The sequence below is a fragment of the Lineus longissimus genome, chromosome 13, assembly GCF_910592395.1.
Source record: "Lineus longissimus chromosome 13, tnLinLong1.2, whole genome shotgun sequence".
Classification (NCBI taxonomy): domain Eukaryota; kingdom Metazoa; phylum Nemertea; class Pilidiophora; order Heteronemertea; family Lineidae; genus Lineus; species Lineus longissimus.
In genome coordinates this window covers 2,874,593-2,895,608 of record NC_088320.1, presented here as the reverse complement: position 1 = coordinate 2,895,608, position 21,016 = coordinate 2,874,593, and the positions used below count along the sequence as shown (strand labels likewise).

General features: G+C 42.9%; 2 protein-coding genes across 3 annotated transcripts in view; one reads left to right on the top strand and one right to left on the bottom strand.

Annotated features, from left to right (window-relative positions):
• Window positions 1-21,016, top strand: part of LOC135498449 (muscarinic acetylcholine receptor M2-like) — a 124,372-nt gene that overhangs the window by 79,139 nt on the left and 24,217 nt on the right. For both annotated transcript variants that reach the window (XM_064788717.1, XM_064788719.1), the window contains exons 4-5: window positions 3,812-3,860; window positions 19,302-19,372. The gene's annotated coding sequence lies outside the window, so the exon portion shown is untranslated. The remainder of the gene's footprint in view (window positions 1-3,811; window positions 3,861-19,301; window positions 19,373-21,016) is intronic.
• On the bottom strand, window positions 7,260-8,899 carry LOC135498337 (potassium voltage-gated channel subfamily C member 3-like). Its single transcript, XM_064788592.1, has 2 exons — window positions 8,438-8,899; window positions 7,260-8,150 (listed from the first exon to the last, which is right to left on the bottom strand). The coding sequence occupies exons 1-2, from the start codon at window positions 8,897-8,899 to the stop codon at window positions 7,260-7,262; spliced, it is 1,353 nt and encodes a 450-aa protein (XP_064644662.1).

Sequence of the window (21,016 nt, the reverse complement as noted above, 5' to 3'; positions counted from 1 at the left end):
GAGGAGGTCCGAGGCAGGATACGATCTGGTCGCATTGATGAACCCTACGGTGTGATATGTGACTTTGACACGTGCATTGACCTCATTCACGGCTTACTCTGTGTTCAATTGGTGATAGCCAATAAACCCCGGATACATCTGAGCCATTTCCCTCCCCGCTCCCTGCCTTCGATAGTCATCTCTACTGACTCTAGTAATTATCACATAATTGGTCCTCGTGGCACAAAGGCAGCTTGACTGGCCAGGAGCAACCGCGGATGCTACAGATGAGTAGTCTATTAGAGCTGGTTGCTGGTACCCTTTAGTCTTTATACTGTAATTAGCATATTAATAGGAAGCTGGGTTGGCTCCAACTGGATAAACAGTGATATCGGAACATTAACCCTTAGAGATGATAATGCATTGTCATGTTAGGCTTATGAAAGGACGACAAATGCTGATTTGTTTTTAGGAAGTGACTATTTGGCAAGCCCGGCTTACCAAACAGCGACTTTTTCTTGTCCTGAATGGAGAGCCGAACTCATTAATATTAAAGTAAAGTCTCCAGCACGCCAAACAGGGTAGATTTTTTACCTGTTCGGCAAGCCCGGCTGGCCGAACAGGGTGGCTTTTTAGTGCTGTTTGGCAAGCGGCTCTCCAAACAGGACAAAAAAAGATGCCTGTTCGGCGAGCGGCTTGCCAAATAGACCCGGCCTTTTTTTAAATATTTGGTTGTTTCTATTGATACATGGGTCTGTGCAATAAAGGCTACCACTTACATATACAGGTACGTTAATGAAACTAATATACGGATTACAGACATCGTCGATCTCGTGCATTATATGCTACAAAGTTACTAGTACCTTCACTGCCCGAGCAGTCAGTTTTCTCATGAAGGTCTGACCGGAATCATCATTGTAGGACCCCCTTCCAATCATTACATTTGACACAAACCCTATGACAAATCAAAAATCGTGAACAAGAAATGCATTGGAGGGCTTGGCCGTACATTCCATAGCAGAAAGGTTACCCTCCCCTTGGTGCATAATACGGAATGGATCCGTACTGACACGGCTACGAGGCCGTTTGGGCATTCCCGCAGGAAATCAAGGGGCTTGGACAGGTCAAACGAGACGTCTTCATCACTTATGTGACCAAAATGGAGGACAGGGTCATGAGTTCGCAGGGGATATCTGTATTTGTTTATTCACGCTGTAACTTTAAATTGAGTTGACAAGTACAGTGGAACCCAATACAATTTTCACTGTCAGTGACTGCATACTGACAGTGGCTTAAATGACAGAGCACTCGCTTGAACGGATTGATGTGTAAGGGTTAACGTGCAGTCATTTGCCTGGCTATGATAACACTATTGAAATGGACTTTAAATGGAAGAGCACTCGCTTGAATGGGCGGCTGCTTAGGCGATCAGAGTCGTAATTCACGGCTCGAAGCCGCATCGATCGCGGGACACTTCCCTCTAATGTAATTTTATGTTGAGAATTAAAGCTGTTTACTGGCTCGATCCAGGGAAGGTGGAAAGAGTGATAGTTAGATGAACAATATCATGAACCAGGGTGATCAGGGAGATCATCATCATCGTCATCATCATCCTCATCATTGTTACTATCATTATCTTCATCACAAACACCAATGTATACTGTGTTCTGCGTAACCATGTTTGGCATTTGCTTCCGGTGCCTGCGAGATTTCCGCAACGATCCCGGGGAGAACCCAGGATCGTATGTCTGGATGAACCGGCGTGGCTTTCAAGGAACTAAAATTCCTGGCTCTTCACAGTCCTTCGAATGAGACTCTGGTACCTGGTGTCTATGCCAGGGCAAGCTAAGACCCAACCAAGTGAGAAACATGAGTAGCTTGCGTGGACTCTATCTCTCTCGCCAAAGTCGGACCATTAGGCCAATAAACCCAATTGGCGCCTAACCGTAGTGGCACGCAGGATACGCTCATCCCGCCTTGGAGGAGGATTACTCCTAGGAGAATGACCCCTCCAAGTGCAGAGCGAACGCTGAAGAAGAAGAAGAAGAAGAAGAAGAAATCCTTTCCGTGGCACCCTGTAGATAAAACACCAGTCTTACATCATTAGCATCATACATAATCAACTCAGAAAGAATCCCGATATTTTAAATTGACTGAAATAAACTTCATCTTTCAGTAGACACGAGAGATTGTGATGCGCGTCTTGGGGGCCATCACCAACGCGAGTATTCATCCCCTGCATATGAAGCAATGTGACTGATGAGAATGGCAGGGCCGTGTCAGTCAAGATAGGTTTGTCAATGTCAGATGTTGCAAAACTTTACACGGCGTGTTAACAATCATTGTTCACCGGCAACCGGTCCTTCCATTGGGCATGTTGGGTGGGGAGGGAGACAAAATACCCAATTCGCACTGGCCTAATCGTTGTGGCACACAAAGACACTCATCCTGACTCGGAGGAGGAAAAGCTATTTAACTCGATCACTGAGTGAATGTCAGCAGCGCCATGATGATTAGTCGGCCATGTTCGCCTGGCGGGTGTTCCTACAACGCGAACCGGAACACCATAACGGTTCACCGAGTCTAGTGCAACATTAACGCTGGATCTGTGCGACATGGTTTTCGCATTTGCTCAGCCAATGTTAGTATCGCCCTAGTGCTAATTGCCTGATGTCCGGGAGAATGGATGTTTCGGCACCTCGTCACCGTATTATCAGCTGCCTCGTTAACAGGGCCGGTGGCGGACATCATCGCTGAACGAATTCTAGAACACCACATCCGCTAATTACGCTGTGAGTCTAATATCGGAAGTGTTGCCAACGAATATATTTTCGACCTCAATCTAAATTTCGATCTTGAGTACCATTGGCGCGATGAATTTTAAAGAAAATGAGAAGTCAATGTATGAGTCTTTTGTAGCCAGATTTTCTTTTCAGCTCATGAATCTGAATGACTAACTCTAGTGTTGAACGCCGAGTTCTTCATGACACATAGTCAAAATCAGGACTGATAGCAAAATGGCTGATGTCATGTCAATTCTGTATTACGGTAAAAGGTTGCACAGCACGGATCTGAATACAATAGCTTAACACAACAATCTCGGCGGCAAAAACCATCATCGCGGCCATTTCAGAATCAGGAAAAATCGGCAATGGTCTCCCGTGATCATGGTATTGTGAACTGTGCGGCTGTCGGCAATCACCAAATGTTATTTCACGCCAGCGCAAACTTGCGCAACAATAATGACGGTGTGAGATATAATAAATGAGCATGGCCTGCGGGTACAGAGCTGAATGGTTGCGAAGATCGTATCAGGGCGAGGATGATCCGCGGGAAATTGCCTCCCGCCCGCCCTGAAAGCCGTTGGATTAAAGTAGCGGTTAAAACGACACGAGCGGACTTTCGTGCGATCTCGATCCGCCCGTTTGCACTGATGATAGCGGGAAAGTGTAAATAACCAGATAACGGTATGAAAACCTTTAGTCCGGGTTGATGTGCGTTTATTAACCCCATTTTTTCTTTTCTTTTTTCTCTTCAGTTTCATGTGATTTATTCATTCACGTACAAATAGTATTGTATCATCATCATTATCATTATTATCTTGAAGAAAACCCCTGAACCCTAACTTTACAAACTGAAGTACACACTGATTTCAGACTGCAATGAAGATAAAACCAAAATTGAATGTAGCTGTTAGCCCATCTAAAATTTGCATATTGGAACTGTGATCAAAAACGAATAATATTCTGTGAGCCTATATATGATATCGGAACCGTCAAAACAAAGTTTACATGTTCAAGTATTGAAACGTTTGCTCGTTTTATCTTTTCAGAAATATTGGATATATATTCGTGGATAGCTTGACACACGCTGACACTAAGGTAAGTTCGCTTTGCTATAAAGATGCCGAAAGAAACCGAAGAAGTAACTACAAGAACACTCTGAAACACGAAAAGGAGAGCAATGTTTTGGACCGAGATGTTCTTTGTTAGCGCCCAACAAGCGCCAAATCTGCGCCATCCTTTGCACCTAACGAAAGCCAACAGTCGCCGTCTTTCACACCCAACGGGTTACATCAGCAACTGCCACTACGGCCGGCAATCAATCTTCTAAACAGCCATCTTACTTCGAGTCTGTGTGTCAACGCCAATTAATGGCAAATCAGACTGAATGAAATAAACCGTTAAAAACTATTGATAATGAAGTCTCCGTCATAGTTCATTTCTCGCAGGAAACCACGCTTATTGACTCTCGCGAGAATCGATAAAAAACGAGAATATGTATCAGGAGGTAATGGAAAGCGGATGTGAATGGCTTAACGCGTTCAGACAGTTGTCAGCTTTGCAATATCGAATGCTAAACGTACTGGATGCGGCCGCTGGGTGGATTCGCAGTAGAGGGCGGTATCATTTGTAGCTTCAATGTTTGGTGAATGCGAAGTCTGTTCGGCCCTCGACAACCCTTTCGTCCGGTGCCAAATGCTTGTTACTAACCTACTTGCCTCAGTATTGTCTGTTTTGCCATCGAGATACCAAGCCGTCAATTCCATCATGAAACCTTCTTCCAGTCGGAATGTGTTCAGTGAAGGCGAAGTCTGTTGGGCCCGCGCCAAGGTCGAATATCAAATTGAATATTGAGTGTTCGCGAAGGGGGACTCAGCTTCAGACTGACAGGAATTAACAATGACTCAATTCAACCAAAACGTTGTTGTCACTCCAAACTGCAGTCAGTCACACCGCCACATTGATATAACCCATACTTTATCGCGTTTCGATTAAAAGATGCAGTTGTAATAGCTAGGATGGGAATGGGATGACATTTCTTTATACTTTCCAATCATGGCATAATTTTCCTTTGACCGGAATATCAAGACAAGGAAAATGAAATTATGTGTCATTTTTGAGTCATTTGCGGACACAACTCTTTGAGACCACAGACATACACATGCATCGATTACTACTTATCTACCATTTAAATAGCGCACATTTCAATATTATATTAAGTCACTCAATCAACCCGTCAATCAATCAATCAATGATTGTCAATTAGAAATAATTGGAATCCCGAACTGAACTAATTGAATATCAATTGAAGAGTGCTCTGTGGGGGGAATGTGAAATGTACTTGGATGTGTGTGGATATAGGTTAGCACGGGGGTTATTTTGTTGAGTTTGGAGGGGGAGGGGCAGATAATCATGATAATGGAGAGTCACGGCTCATTCTGGGAGGGTAGATTAAATTATCCTACAATAAATGAGTGTCGTGACTAGCTAGAGTGAGGACCGAGCGGCGACGTGACCGAGGATTTTGCATATTCAGGTATCCTACAGTATGCTTTGCCATCTGTGCTTGCCAACAATATTATGTCTTGTCATACACTCTCGCCAACAATGTGTTTGGCCATCCACTCTTGCCAACAGTACTGTTTTGCCATTTATGCTAAGTATGTTTTGCCATATACGCCAGCCAACAGTGTGTTTTGCCATATACGCCAGCCAACAGTGTGTTTTGCCATATACGCCAGCCAACAGTGTGTTTTGCCATATACGCCAGCCAACAGTGTGTTTTGCCATATACGCCAGCCAACAGTGTGTTTTGCCATATACGCCAGCCAACAGTGTGTTTTGCCATATACGCCAGCCAACAGTGTGTTTTGCCATATACGCCAGCCAACAGTGTGTTTTGCCATATACGCCAGCCAACAGTGTGTTTTGCCATATACGCCAGCCAACAGTGTGTTTTGCCATATACGCCAGCCAACAGTGTGTTTGCCATATACGCCAGCCAACAGTGTGTTTTGCCATATACGCCAGCCAACAGTATGTTTTGCCATCCACGCTCGCTAACAGTATGTTTTGCCTTTAGCATTTATATGGGAAAACCGCTCCGCATAATGTAACTTAGCGACACTAAATCACCATTAAACAAGAATTGGACATCAACATTCATCAATAGCCGCCAATATGAATCATATTGAACGAATGTGGATTGCATTTAACTGTTTGAGAACCATCGACTTAAATCACCGGAGGGCATTTCGCAGCACGAGCGCAAATATACGCAGGCATTATTTCTATTTTCACGGGTTTGTTTGCTGATCTAGGACGGTTCCTAGTCAATAGAATGGCAAATAGAGAGTTGATGAACTTATCGTTAGTTTCTGTGCGGTTAATTGCGAGTCTGACAGCTCCGGAACATCGTGTAACTACTAAAATCACAGACAGAAAAAAATAATGATACAAGCGCAATTGATTATAGTATCAGTCATGTTAGTAGCGTCGTGTTTGTGAGACAACGCGACCAGTTGAAAATAGTCAAGGCTGGAGGGAATCTGCGACACATACCCCCATGAGGAGGGGCAAATAGTCCAGTCGAGAGAACTTACACTCCGAGATAATACTTTATTCTTAATCAACTCAGCGCGACAATTACTTGCCTGAAAGGAAGTCTCTGGCAGCTGTCAACGCTAAGATACTTGTATATATGTACATATATATACTCAGTCGACACTTTGCCAGTGTCGAATATAACCAACGCCACTTGTAGGTGATGTAATGATCTGACACTAAGCCAATACAACTGGCATGGGGTAATAACTTTATCAATAGTTATATACATTACATCCAGTGCGACTGTACATCTACTCTGTTAAAGTGGAAAGCCCTCAAGTTGTGAGAAAAAGATCCACATGTGACCTAATTATAGTCGAATTGAACTTTTAAGGTTTATCATAAACGGACAACATGGCGGCGTAATCAGAATTGCCCATTGACAATGCTGGTTACTCTTAACGAATGTTGAACATACATAATCCGATACATCTGAGTTGTAGCCACGTCAACACAGACACTTAATCGCCGGAGTAACAGAGCTTTATCACGAGAAAGGAAACGGGTGACAGTTCATTATCTCATACCGGAACATCGTTAAAAGTCTGACATGGTGCCGCACAGGAAATGACCACACAATGCAGCCGGTGATACTGATATGTATAGATGGACAACAATACCAATAACATTGTTTTCTAGCTTGACGACACATTACATCCAATCAGCTTGGCATTTTCTCCTTCTTCGTGTTGAAACCTCTTCTATCATGCAAATACTGCATGACCCTAAAAAGTCTAAGCAAGGTCGGGCGTTCTTTTGTGGGATTAATTTGGGTAATCTCATGTGTAACCCCAATGGCTTACATAACACACACGGGGAAATCAACAAAATAGTGCTTTCACAGTACCCGGCTCAAAAGCCTAGAGCGTTTTTGCTCACATGTATATTGGTCTAAAAGGAATCGTCCTCTCCAGAACACACAACAATAACAGGCTTGACTTTCTTCGTGTGTTTCTCTCTCAGTTTCTGGCATCGCTCCTGAATTACACCAATGGTCAGACGAACGTAGTCGTAATAAATGTTAAAGTTGTTACTAATGATAGGTATGGACATTGCTGTGATGATCAAACCCATTACCGTACAGGCAATGGCCACGACGTACCCTGGCCAGCCGTGTGGGTACATGTCCCCGTAGCCCACGGTAGACATCGTAATGAGAGCCCACCAGGCGCCCTCCCAGGGGGAATTGAAATCTCCATTCACGCCTATCTCAGTCACGTAGATGAATACTCCGAAGAACATCATCCCTATTCCGAGAAAGGAAACTATGGTGAAAAGTTCGGTCATACTTTTTGATAGGACCATCATCATGACGCGGAGTCCGACGAACGTATTGGACAGGCGCAGGATCAGTAGCGGTCGCATGAGTTGTGCGAAGACACACCCTACCCATGCGCTCCTTAGGCCAATGCTTGGAGTCATTCCAGATAACACCACGGGCAAGTACAGCAGTATCGAAACCCAAAACCCAACCATAACGATAATATCGATGATTTTCAAGGATTTGAGGAAGATTAGTTTATACGGACACACTATGACCCTTACTATGAGGTCGAGGAGAAGTATGCCGTTACCAACCATGTCTATCATCAAGACGGGAAACGGAACACCGGAGAGCCAAAACCTTAGCCATTTGTCGGAGTTTATAAGAGACAAGACTTGATCACCCTCTGCCATTAGGGTAGCGTTCGGAGGAAGTGGAGGCCGGATGTTCAAGTCAAACATGAAGAGGAAGTTGACCACGGACACACAGATCCAGAACGAGATGAAAGCGGAAAAGATCTGAAATGAAATTTGGTATCATATATTAATTGTTTGAATGATGGTGGTCAAACGAGTGCGTGTTAAGACAATCTACACGAGGATCACATGAATTAGTCAGTGTGATTTTCTCGCTCAATCTTCTCATAGATTTCAATGTAAACAGTCATGGAAGTCAGAATGAAATAGCCAAGACTTTCAATTCATCTAGTTAATTTAAAAACAAAGCGATATTGTCACAAAATGATCTTATAAGTATTGCATCTTGCATTTTAAGGGAATGAAAAGTCCCGTGGAGATTGACGTACCTTAGCAGAAGTTGAATAAACAGGGAACTCTAAGAATATCCACAGCCTAGCAGCAGGTTCCCTCCACCCTCGACTCTTCTCTAAAACTTCCACACTTTTTTCAAAATTCGCCAGAATTTCCTTCGTGATAGTGTCAGTAATGTCCTTTTCCGACAAAGCCGAGATGATCCTGCCGATGCAGCAGGGTGCGACCATGGTCTTTGGCAGATTCCAGAACTCCATTTCCTGCATGAATTCAATGCCGCAGATATCGGAGGGAATATGCAACTTGCCTTCCCTGTGAGCCTCTAGAATGATGTTGAAAAAATCGGGCCGTCGGTTGAAGTAAAACATCCCCATATTGTTGTCGAAGTACTTTTGACTGTTTACGACAGACGCCAGCTTCGAAGTGGGAATGTTAAGGATGTCTTCTCGTGTTGTTATGAAAACCGTTCCTTTGACGTTGATTTTTATGAGATCCATGTCTAGTGATTGTGATTGTGACTACGATCCTCTTCAAAGAACAGTTATAGGATTTGCAAGGAATTTAACTACCCTACGGGGTTTTTAGACGCTCAAAAACCTAACCCGTAGTGGCGTTCTTCTCTTCCTCCTCAATATTTAGAAGATTCCTTCTGGATTAAATGAGATCTCAGATGAACTACTTGGCAACACTTCAATTTCACCCTCTTGAACTGGTTCTAAAGATCTGTCTTTATAATGACCGGCATTGAGGTGTAGGAATCCAACGACTCGTTTGTCCTTCTCCGATCAACACCTTGCATCCAAACGTTCGTTATCGTTGAATTCTTTCTGGATAAATGACCGATCGCAACACATTTTGACCCTTGCAATGACGAAGGACCATGTAACAAAATGAGTTATACTCCCCTGTGACCCCAGTTATTAACCCGACCATCTTTCGATTACTTTACGTAATTCGAAAGATGGCAAATACTAAATATTTCAGTTTGTTTTTCAAATAACACTTGTCAATCGATGGAAAAGGGTAGGCGTCCTTACCACAATTCATAGGACACTCGTAATCATGCTGCTTAATTGATTTGCAGCCAATTATTTACACAAATGTTGTCGTTACAAAAATAATGTCAGTCCTTTAACGCTACAGAATTATCGAACATAACATGTATTTGCCCTTATCGGTTCAGACTGTCAGCCACCCTGAAAACTGTTTCGTTGGGGTCGATGTTACCAAGATTTGTCCCTGATAACCCTTTGATAAGACTGTTGAACAATGTGTATTTAGGCCTAGGTGTGAACAGGCTTTGTCTAAAGACAAAGACAGGCTCGGCCTGAGTTATTTTAACTGCGAATTAATGGGTAAAATAACGTCGTGACAGTAGTGGGACCCCCCCCCCCCCCCCCACATTCCAAGAGCGTCGATGCAGCCTACGGACTTACGACATATGACAGCAAATATAAACAAAGAAGGTTTGGCACTACAACAAACCATTACAACGACTTCCCCCTTCTCCTACCCCTCCGCTCATTAATCATATCATGGGTCTCCTTAACAGTATGACACACAGCCCCGGCCTCATCAAAATCACCATGCCTCACCCCTCAGATCTCTGTCATACCATTTACACTTCTTCTTACCTTAGTCTCATTGATAGTCATTCGATCCGCACGCCAGCTAAATAATGCATACCTTCCCCAAACAGTCATTTGTACTCGGCTAATAGATTTTCGTGCAATCAACTAGTCTCTGGCAAGAAACAGAAATAGTGATTCGTTTTTTTCAGCCTCTGAGGAAACAGTGAGATACGTGCAAATTAGTCTTACATGGGTCCCGGTGTAATCAGCATTTATTTTTGTTTGCATTGACATTGTTCACTTAAAGACGTCAACAGGGTTTGGTAAAGAGAATTCCGTGCTTTCTTGGTATGAAACATGTAAATGCTGTTTTCATGTTGGTAAGTCATCATCTTCTGTCGAAGACATCTCATAGTGCATTGAACCTACTCACGCATGTATGTATATATACGGAATGCAGGGATCGCTGACTCAGATCCATCCAGGCCGCAACTGTGTCTATTACTTATACCTGAATACTGCCAATTCAACCCCTTGCTTCTGCCAGTCCCTCTTTAACCATATCTTAGAGATGCTCATACACATTATACACAATACAGTATCACTAAACAACCGAATGCTCCAGGGAGCCAAGAATCGTTTAGGGTAATTTGAAATCGATCAGTGACCGTATCGGGTAAGCCACTAAAACACATACATTTCGAATTACATTCTCATGTAATAAATTGAGGGCGGGAGGCGATTAGCTGCGATCGATATAAAGACGATTTATTGCAAAGATGTTCCGTAAATTAGGGCAAGCATGTGATCATTAGATGAACAACATTACCATATAAACAATATGATGTGATTGGGAAAACACGGTGCGTATTATTCTAATATAGTATTCAGCCAAGATTGACGTACAGTTGGGTGATACTCCAATGCGGTTCATTTCGTCATCCTGATCCTCTTTCCTTCAGGGCAAATTCTGATTACATCGACCCCCACGAAACAGCTTTCAATGAGTAGATAGGCCTAAATCAGCAAGGCCAAATACACGTGATAATGTTGACACGGCTCCTACCAATCATCTGAAGGCTATTCCGGCTCTAATGGATGCCCCGGAAGAACATTAGGTGTGTGCCCTTGACTATGTCTCCTACCCTGCCCATTTGCCTTCTGTTGTGGCGAAAAGCTGAGGCAATTACTATAATGGGGACAAGCGGTATGGAGTACCCAATGACCTATTATTGCGAGGGGATGTGCTTAATAACAAAATGTGGTCTTCAGACGCCTTCGTGAATTCCAAGGCTGCACTACCAGCCGGTAGGCCTATGATTACGTTAGGCAGGGAAGTGGTGCTAACATCTAGTATCCCGTTACCACTCACTCACTCCAGCAACCTGACATTTCTATGTCAATTGTACCACCACATCCCTGCAGGCATTACGGTCCTGAGCCGTCTCTGTCATCACCTCTATTGCAACTCCAGCGCCCTTGGCACCACGGGCTACAACGTCCATCTAGCGTGTCCAGCATCGTCCACTTCGTCGTTTGCCACCAACATTCTCTGGTGCAATCCGTCATTATCTTGGGAGCCTCACCTGCGGCTTTGGGTGACTTACGGTAATAAACAATAGTGAATGAGGTCAGACAATCCTCTTTGAATTCTGATACAGTATCATAACAAATGTCGCAAATCTCGATGGCGAATTTCTCGGCGATAAGGACAACCCCTTCATCTATTCATTCCAACTGAATGTTACCATTCAGGTTGATTTGTAAGAAACTACTGTGGCAAAGCAGATAAATTAATTCCTGTTCTGATTAACTTTGATAGGCTGGTGTGTATGGACCAACATCGATGGCATATTTGAGATACAATATGGTGACTTTTGCCGCGAATCTCATAAACTACCAGGGTTCTTCAGTTATTTGCATGTAAACCTTTAAATCTTTTTGAATAAGCAGGAAAAATCGAGAACGATTTTGAGTCTTCATTACTTTGATGTTTTGTCCGTTTCCGCATGTACACATTGGTTCTGATAATGTTTAGAACGGTGACCATACTGAAATTTGTATTGCGCAGACCATAATTCATTCGCCAATTTCAAAAAACATTTTTCGTCTGAAACAAACGGCAAAATGGAGCGTTTTGATTGGCTCTTTGCAAAGGAGTACGACGAAGATGCATAATTTGGCTTTTTTGATTTGACACTACACCTGAACTACATCTGCTAACAGCGGCAGTTCCTGGGCTCCACTAGACTACCAGTAAATTCAGAATTGGTTTAACTGCTGGCAATAAACGGGATTCAGGAGTGATGGTAATTACTAACTTGTCCGCGCCATATGGGGTCCGCGACAGTGCAACGGAAAGGCAAAAACTATTATGCTGTCGGCTGAGCAGGTCGTTGTATATTTTAGTATTGGTGTCAAGCTGGCTGCTAACCAAGCGGCCCGCGCTTCGGAATGAGCTAACCCGTTCGCCTACTCAAGATTTATTCGACTACGACGACGGCTGCCAAAACCACAACCTATGTTGCACGTGATTTCTATTCTATCGCTGTTCACAGCGAAGATATACCTTCATCAACCCTAGCGCACAACGCGGAGCGCCGGAGAACCAATAATTGCGAAATAAATAATTTCTAGGTGAGAATAAAGCTCACCCGTGGGTATAGATTATATCAGCGGCTCGCCAATGGTTATATTACAGTCTGAATAGGACAGCCGCCGGGTGATCACCCAGCATCATTTACCAAGAAACCGTATCAGAAAATCTAGCAATTTAGCGTATCCTCCTTCGGTTGGTGTTTTCAATTGGGGGAGCAAGGATTGATTGCGCATGCGTATCAGGTCGCAGACGGCCAGAGATTGATTGCGCATGCGAGTTAACGGCGGCGTTATGATGGGCGTTATGATGGGATAATGACCCGGACCGAAAACGGTTTGATATATGTCCTCGGGTCGCTCGGTCCCTGCTGAAATGTAGGAATTATGATTGGGTAGTATCATTATGAGGTATGCCACGTCCGCTGCCGAGGCGTAAAGGTGGACAGGGATTTGTAGATTGGGCTCGATAGCGCTGGGATGGTAATTGTGAATAAGGACCGTGTCGATTGGGTGATAGAAAACGTATCGAATAGGCAATGGGTTGTTTTGAAAACTATCAGTTGGAGTTTATTCTTAGCTGTTTACCACATTATAGATGACCTTGATATGACCTTGGCCTACTTCTCCAGTTCACTGAAGCCCAATCTGAGGTGTCCGAAAATGATTTTACCGTTCTGATCCTTTAAAACTTTCGGTTTTGTTCCAGTTCGTTCATTGGCTGTCATAATTTAGTGACAAGAAGGCACCTATTGATGGGTTAAACCAAACTCTTTCAAATAAATATTTCTTTGAAAGACTCTGGTTAAACAGAAGTGAATGCACACAAAACCTGTCGTCTTTTAAAGTTTTCGAAGCTGGCTATAGTTAAATGTTCGTAAATTGTATCAGTGGCTCTCTGTCTTTTGATTTAACTAAATTGCTACAGCAAAGATGAATTGCCAACGGCGAGGCAGACGAACAGATCAAATGACGTCACTCTTCAGTCGTAATTGAAACGATAATTGACACATCTGATTGGTGATTGTCTCGCGAGAACGGCAATGTTTGTTTTCTTTTTTAAACTCGACTAGTTCCCAATAGTTTAACTGAAAGGATGATAACCAGGCAATGATGCGTGCCATGCAATCTAAATTGCATTGAATCCAAGTTTGGTAACTGAAAGAGAAATGTAAATGGTTTTTGCATCACGTGGTCGATTTGTGGTTGGCTTATAAAATACGCCTTGATATGCGTGAAATCCCTGCGGAACGAATGCATTTGGAATCTGGCTGACGCATTTGATGGAGATTTACCGAGACTATTGAGAACGGCACAAAGAACAGGCGTGATGAAAACTTAATAGTTTGCATGAGAATAATGTAATATGGCCAAGATGGTTACAGAAAGACAAAGTGATGGTTATCTTAAATCAAAGTCAAATTATTACGCGATTTTAAAGGTTTCCCGATCTGCCGCCTGTCCTTCCGTGAAACACTTCCGATGGCGAGCCGTGGCCACTAAACCAGCGTCTGTCAGGTTTCTACCGCTTCCCACTCATCACATCCACACAAATGATACACCGGATCATATTTCGAACTCCTCGGCAGGCTCAGTTCTAACCCCCTGTGACAGCCATAATTCCGTCTACACCGACAAGAGAATTGAATACTGTGTCCTTCACCAAGGTGGAGAGCGTCGCGATGCATACAGTCGTGACCCACAGCAAGTTACCTTTTACATTTCCGAAAAAATAGCGCCAATATTGGACACGCACATTTCTAACCCGTTTGACAGATGTCTTCTCTAGCCTTCTCCTGCAAAAAAGTTCCTTCCTTTTTCATTGTGTGATGGCTAGCATCATACCAGTACTATTGTTTGTTTTAAATACTACCAAATTGCACAGTCACTGTATTATGCTAACTATTTTCTTTTCCTGGGTAATGGTTATTTTTATCATCTTTTCTCAGTCACACTAAGATTATTAAATGATAAAAAAACACTGACTCAGTTAGTCACCACTGGTCACTAGGTCAAAGTCGCAGTTATCCCATCATCGATTCGAGTCCTTACGTCACGAGCCAACTTCCGGTAGCTATGCAAATTGACGTCGAGCAATTCCGGCAAAGAGTGATAACAAATAAGCAGTTGTTCAATTTACCAAGACAGATGGCAGAAATGGCCGTTTATGGAGGATATGACATGTTCATTACATCTAAAGGACACAGGTCAGGCAGCTGGGGAGAGATATCTTGTTGTGTATCAGGAGTAGCTTGATTAAGGCCGCGACACGCTTGTGAGCTTATTTTGTGGCTTGTAACTTCCTCTGCACGATTAAGCTGTCGATGGGGCATTTAAAGTGGGAGACGCTGACATTATTTACTCTTAAAGGTCGGGTTTGCTTTTGTAGGCTGGTTGGGAATTCATTACGTGTGATTACTGGCACATCAGCTAAGTCGAGATGGCGAAAATTGGCATGCCTTCGAACCATTCATAGAGCCGGTGGCCATCATCGTCAGTCGCTGTTACAAGGTACAGCAGGTACTCTAATGCGGAGTGGTAGCCATGGACACACCACACAGCAGTTGCTGGACCTATGTTCTCCATTTAGTTGTTTATAAAAAAAACCGAGAGAAACCGTGAGACGCTAAGCCAATAAAGAATAAAGTTTATGGCATTGTTTACGTATTGCGGTGTCTGCATATTGAATCCGGTGTTTTAGGGCTCGGGAGTGGTTTGGGAGAACAGAAGTAACTCATCTATGGATAGCAGGGCAAGCGGGTAGGAGATCGTGAAGCTAGTAGGGAGCTGCCGAAGACGACATAAATCGTGCTTTTATAAGCTAAGGACAAAAAACCAAGTGATCCATCAACCCTTTTCATAAAAGCTGCCATTTGATGGAAGCATAGACGATTTAGTGCCACAGAGCCTTGCCTTTAATCCAACATACACCACAATCAGTTTCTCAGAGTCACAAAAGCAGGATGCACCCTTCTTAAATGAATGATGCATCGTTGCCGACTGCTCACATTATGACCTTCAGGACGGAACGCGTTTGCGCTATTTTTGAGAAAAGATACACTCGGATTCTTTCGCCGTAGTTTTTTTATGAAAGATGATTATATAGATACAGGATGTCCCAAGAGAATGCCAGATTCAATTGGAGTCAGCCTCCGTTAATTTTGACGCCATGGTTGACGTGATGTCAGCAACATCGATAGCTAAATCCATAAGTCGGCCATTTTGTTTCCCCACAACAGAGATCAGGAACGAGGCGAATTGTGCGTGTCTCTTCTATTTCATGTGATAACGTCCTTTGCGTTCTAGATATCAGTACAAGAGCCATTTTGTAACTAGATTACAAACATGTCCAGTATGCCATTAACCAAGATTATACTGCTCTCCCCGCGACTTTGGACGCTAAGTGAGGCTAGATCTGACTAATTCTCTCGGAAGCTGACCATGAGTCCTGTGGTGATCTTATTTAGCAATTAACGGCCGAGAATTGGTTGGAGATGTCATTAAATGGTACATCATGTAGGGTAACTAGATTCGCGACAATAGGGGAACCTGGTGCCCTCGGCAGTAGACGTGTAATTAGTTAATTAGCTCACGAGGACACTGATTGGAAATGCCGATGTGAAGTGATGTAAGGATTGTCTTGGTCGAAAGAAAACGACTACGAGTGCTTCGTTATTGCGACCACCAACCCTTAGCCCAAAGTTATGTTATGATGATCATTACTCCCCGTCACTTATAGCGGCCAATCGCGACCAAATCTAATTCCACGGATCCACAACTCGAATCCGTAGTGCGACTGACGGAAAAACAAAATTTATCAATCTGCGCGACCGATAATTTACCAATGATGAGATGAGGGGAGACATGATCACGGGACCAATTCCATCACGCCCGTGATGTTATCAGCGGCGTTATCGTGTTGGTGACGATGCCCTCCCCTGTATAAAGTTACCATTGATTCGCATATAAACACCGCGATTACTGTACTGTGGAGATATGACCAAATATTTGATCAGGGTGGCTTAGCCGATGCGCAGACGGCTTGTGGTTGTTTCGGGTGTTGTCTATGTGGCCAAGGCTTGCCTGTGGTTGTTGACATGTGGGAAAGGGTATTTCGATTTCGATGCGATTTTATAGGGAACTCGCCACTGTCTGGGGAAATGATTTGTCCGTTCAGATTCTTCTCACATCAATAGGCAAAACATAACGAAATCGAATCCAAACGACCCATAGAGACTCACAGAGATCGAAGAGACTTTTTACTTAGATGGAGGGAAACCTGTGTGCTATCTCTACAATTCTGTAGTAAATCTGTGAAATGTGGTGACTCACCACTCAGATCAATATTGTGTCAACTTATTTACAAATGTACCTCAAGGTTCTCTTTGCATATCATCATGATCATTGTCCCACTACACCAGACGGGCATATGTCGGCTGACGAAAATACGGCCCCGATAACAAACCAATTAGAGGGTTTAGCCCAGCAATCCCGGAAAGATTGAGGAGGAACCGTCGTCCCCCGGAAGTTGTTTGTAATTTGCTCACGGCCATTTCGTTTCACCTTGTTAATCGACATCCGGTTTTTTTGTAGTGGATTGAAATGCACAGTGGTTTCGGTCAGGTTTTTGCCAATTTGACATTCTCAGCTAGTGGGATTCAGCATTTTTGCGAAAGCCGCAGAAGCGAGCAGAAGGTGAATGTTCGTTCGTGACTACTTTGCGATGGCGCCATCAAGAATGGCAAGATTTCGATTTTTGTTTGCAGTGCATTTAGATGTACGGTGACTGTCTGTGGTTTGGTCGAGCTTTCCCAAGTCTTTCTTGAGTTCGGAATTTGTCGGAGAACATTTTCATACGCATGTGCGAGTTGGAAGCCTCCATCACAGCTTATCTTGGGCTGTTCTTCACATATCTGGATGGCCTACTCTTGCTACTTCCAACAAACAACCAAAGCGTCATGTGATGTCAGTAAGAACTGACATTTTGGTCCACCGATGACTGCTTGACAAAATAACTTTTTAACTCTTCTTACCGTGTCTCAAACTGTCATATGACTAGAGGCCCTAAGAACGTTAAGATAATAGAATGAACGACGTCATCAAAAGTGTCATTTGTCGAGTCATGCGCGAGGAGGATGCGTGAAATATTGTTATTCTTCACTCCCATCCCGTTGGCTGCATTGAAAGTCTTCATGGCCGAGGCCGTGACACTTGCCAGAGGCATCCGGAGTTAACGGGTTTCGAAAAAAAAGACGTTTCGTCCATTTCAAAAATAAGTTGATGTGTTTTTTGATGGAATATATCAGCGAGGAGATTAAGGCCGCATCATCTGACAAACCTTGTAAGACCTCACCATTCGTTTTGGCCGTAGGTGGCATTTTAAGGTCAGACATTGAGGAGAGGAATTGCGCTCCTAGGTGATGGAGACAATACATGGTGAGCACCCTGTCGGAGAAGACCTGGGTGCCACATCTTCTACCTTTGAAACATGCTCAGAAGCAAGCCATCACAGACGGCACGCCGTTACTGATGTCACGTATTTTCTGTGCTTGAACCGACCACTTCGGAGCATACAATAATGAATCCGCTTATAGGGCAATCATCCTTTTGCCAAATATCCCTACATCTTGCGGTACTTATAACAGCTATCGCAGAAAAGTAAGCCTCTGAAGACATCATGTGATCTGAGAAGAAATTAAATGTGAGCTAGAGATTAATGTGCGCACGATTTTTGACAAGACGACAAGTCTGTTGGTAATGTATTGGAGGAAGCCGGCTGATTATGATCCAGAAGATAACTGGGATTTCTTCAGCTGTCGCAAGACCAGCCTGGAGATCAAGAGGACCAGCCGAGAGAAGGACTGTTTTCAGAAAAGACCCTTTTTAAAACATCTTGAAATATACTTTTCCAATAATCATTGTGATCGGGTGAGGCAGTTATACTATGAATATCTCCCCCGGTACAGTTCTTGAGTCTAGAATGGAGATATAAAAAAGCCCTAGAATAGAACGATTTGTCTTAACTCTCCTAGAATATGATCGGAAAGAATGGTGTATGATCGGACAATCACAACAAGGTCTTTGACCAATGCCACACCGACTCTGTCTACGGAATCTTCACCTCAAAAAGCTTTATAAGCTATATCTGGTATTCTTATAGATAAAATGTTGTGTGTTTTCGTTGCAAAAATATTTGGCACTCATCTCCAATTGATATGGCATTCAAATATCTTCTGAAAAACTCGTGAAGTGCAGGTTTATAAGTTAAGTAGAATTTTGTTGACAATGATATACTCACTGTCATAAGTTGTGTGTATATGTTTTGAGTTCATCCCTGAGCGGAGGCATTTTGTGTGTTAAATGTAACTACGGTTCTGCGAAAACTTATAAGTTATGGATTAAAATGTGATTATTGTGGGCGGACAATGATAAGACAAACGAGGTGGTGTCATTTTAACTTATTTCATAAGGCTTATCTGCTTATCTGGAGACGAGTGGAGATTTGTAGACAGTCAAGATGTATGCGCATGTACATGCATATTGGTGTATGATGTCGATGAGTGTAACACAGTTTGGTTCATAAGAAATTCGATCACTAGAAAGTAACGACAACACATTGTTTCAAGACGATAACGTTGCAAATTCTAGATTTTCTGGGATTCAAGCAGAATTGTAGGTAAATCTTCGATTGTAGGAGTCAAACGCTAAAAAGTGTATATCTTTATCTTTGCAGTAAACGCCGTACAATGATTGCATTACGGATTATTCCCAACACCTGAGAGATGCTGGCATCCTAAATTCGCGGTAAGTATGCATAAGGTGCGTGAATTCGATATGTTCGAGGCCCGGTTCGAGCAAGTCCCCGGGAGCAAGTTCACGACAGCCGTTCGCAAATAAGCTCCGATCACCATGAGGCGCTACAAGATGGTCCCGTCCCCTTACGACTGCAGGGAGTAATGAAAAAATATGATATCATGACGATCATCGGCACTAACTAGACTAGTGTGTCGCAAATTTTCTGCGACCCTTTCATTCCAAAGATTTCATTTTAACAAACGCCCCCTAGAGGCAAAATTTGAAATCTATCAAAGAAATGCATGTAGCATGCGTATATGGGTATTTTCTGTTAAATTCAAGGTGAACATCTGGTGAATTGCACGCCGCCATTTCGGGTGTGGTGCTAAAGTATTCATCTTTACATGTTCTAGTATAGTATCCACTCATAATTAAATTATTCAAAGCGGAGTCTGTTCTTTCTCCGACGGATTATATCCTGATATCAATTATGTATTTGATGTTTGCTTTACTCGGCAGTGTTTCTCAAGTGATGTAGTGTGAAATATTCATACTAATGCGTTTTTCAATGGATTATTTTGGATGAAGTGCGGTGCACGCGTCCTGTCGCCGTTCAATAACACCTCACTGTTAAGAATGGCAATATTTTTCTCCTATGACGTAAGGTGTCGATATTGTATTGGTAGTATCAACGACACGTACGTCATTTGTGCTACCATAGCTTGAAAATATACCATGCACGTTCGTGGCCGCTATAAAGGACGTCTAAATGTCTGTATTTAGACTATACTTTTATTTGGTGGCGATGAATACTTACGGTATACGAAACCATGTGTTTACACTGTGCATTCGGTTGTACTTTCAATCGTGATCATCTATACGCCTGTGCGTGATTTTTACATTCTGCAACACGTACTACTCGATGAGAGCACTTTAGTATATGCATCGTCTCACGTATTCTAATTGACATTTTCAATCACCCACTTTTACAGACAATCCATTCTTTTGTGCCTTAATTCCCGCGCCAGTTAAAAACCAGACAACTTAATTAGAATCGTTCCCCGGATATGTACGCGTACATTTCAATTAAATTCCAGCGCTAAAACATTTTTGTTGCAAGGATGTGGTTTTTAAATTCGTTCGGAAATTGAATTCATTTATTTCTCATTTGTTGTCATGAGTTGAAGCAAAAAAATGTTTCTTATTCTTTTGTTCTGCCCTAAAATAATGCTTGCCTTTCTACTTATTCGCTTATGGATGACATATAATGGAAATCTGTTCAATTCCTTCAGATATGTCTGTGGGGTTGTTTTTGTTTCACCGTCTAATCCACTTATCTTTGTGATGTGGACAAATAGCAAAGCCACAAGCATTATGATTTTGTCTTCAATTACTTTGTCAACAGTTTTGTCTGTTTTGTTTTTCTGTTTTTTTGTGGTTTATTTTTTGGCTTTGCCCTTATACGCCGAGTCTATTTAATCCACTTAACCGCCCGTTGGCGTACACCAAGGGAACCACAAAGATCTTATGACAATCGATTTAGCATAACACCTTCCTTCCTTCCTTCCTCTGAGGAGAGTTCCAATTCCGGTCGTCGAGTACGATACTGTTATGTATGGATTACAGCCATTTGAAGACGAATATTTCTATGGA

Coding starts and splice junctions, on each gene's coding strand:
- LOC135498337 (XM_064788592.1), bottom strand. CDS start 8,899: ATGGATCTCATAAAAATCAACGTCAAAGGAACGGTTTTCATAACAACA. Junction 8,151..8,437: donor TTTATTCAACTTCTGCTAAG/GTACGTCAATCT, acceptor ATTTCATTTCAG/ATCTTTTCCGCTTTCATCTC.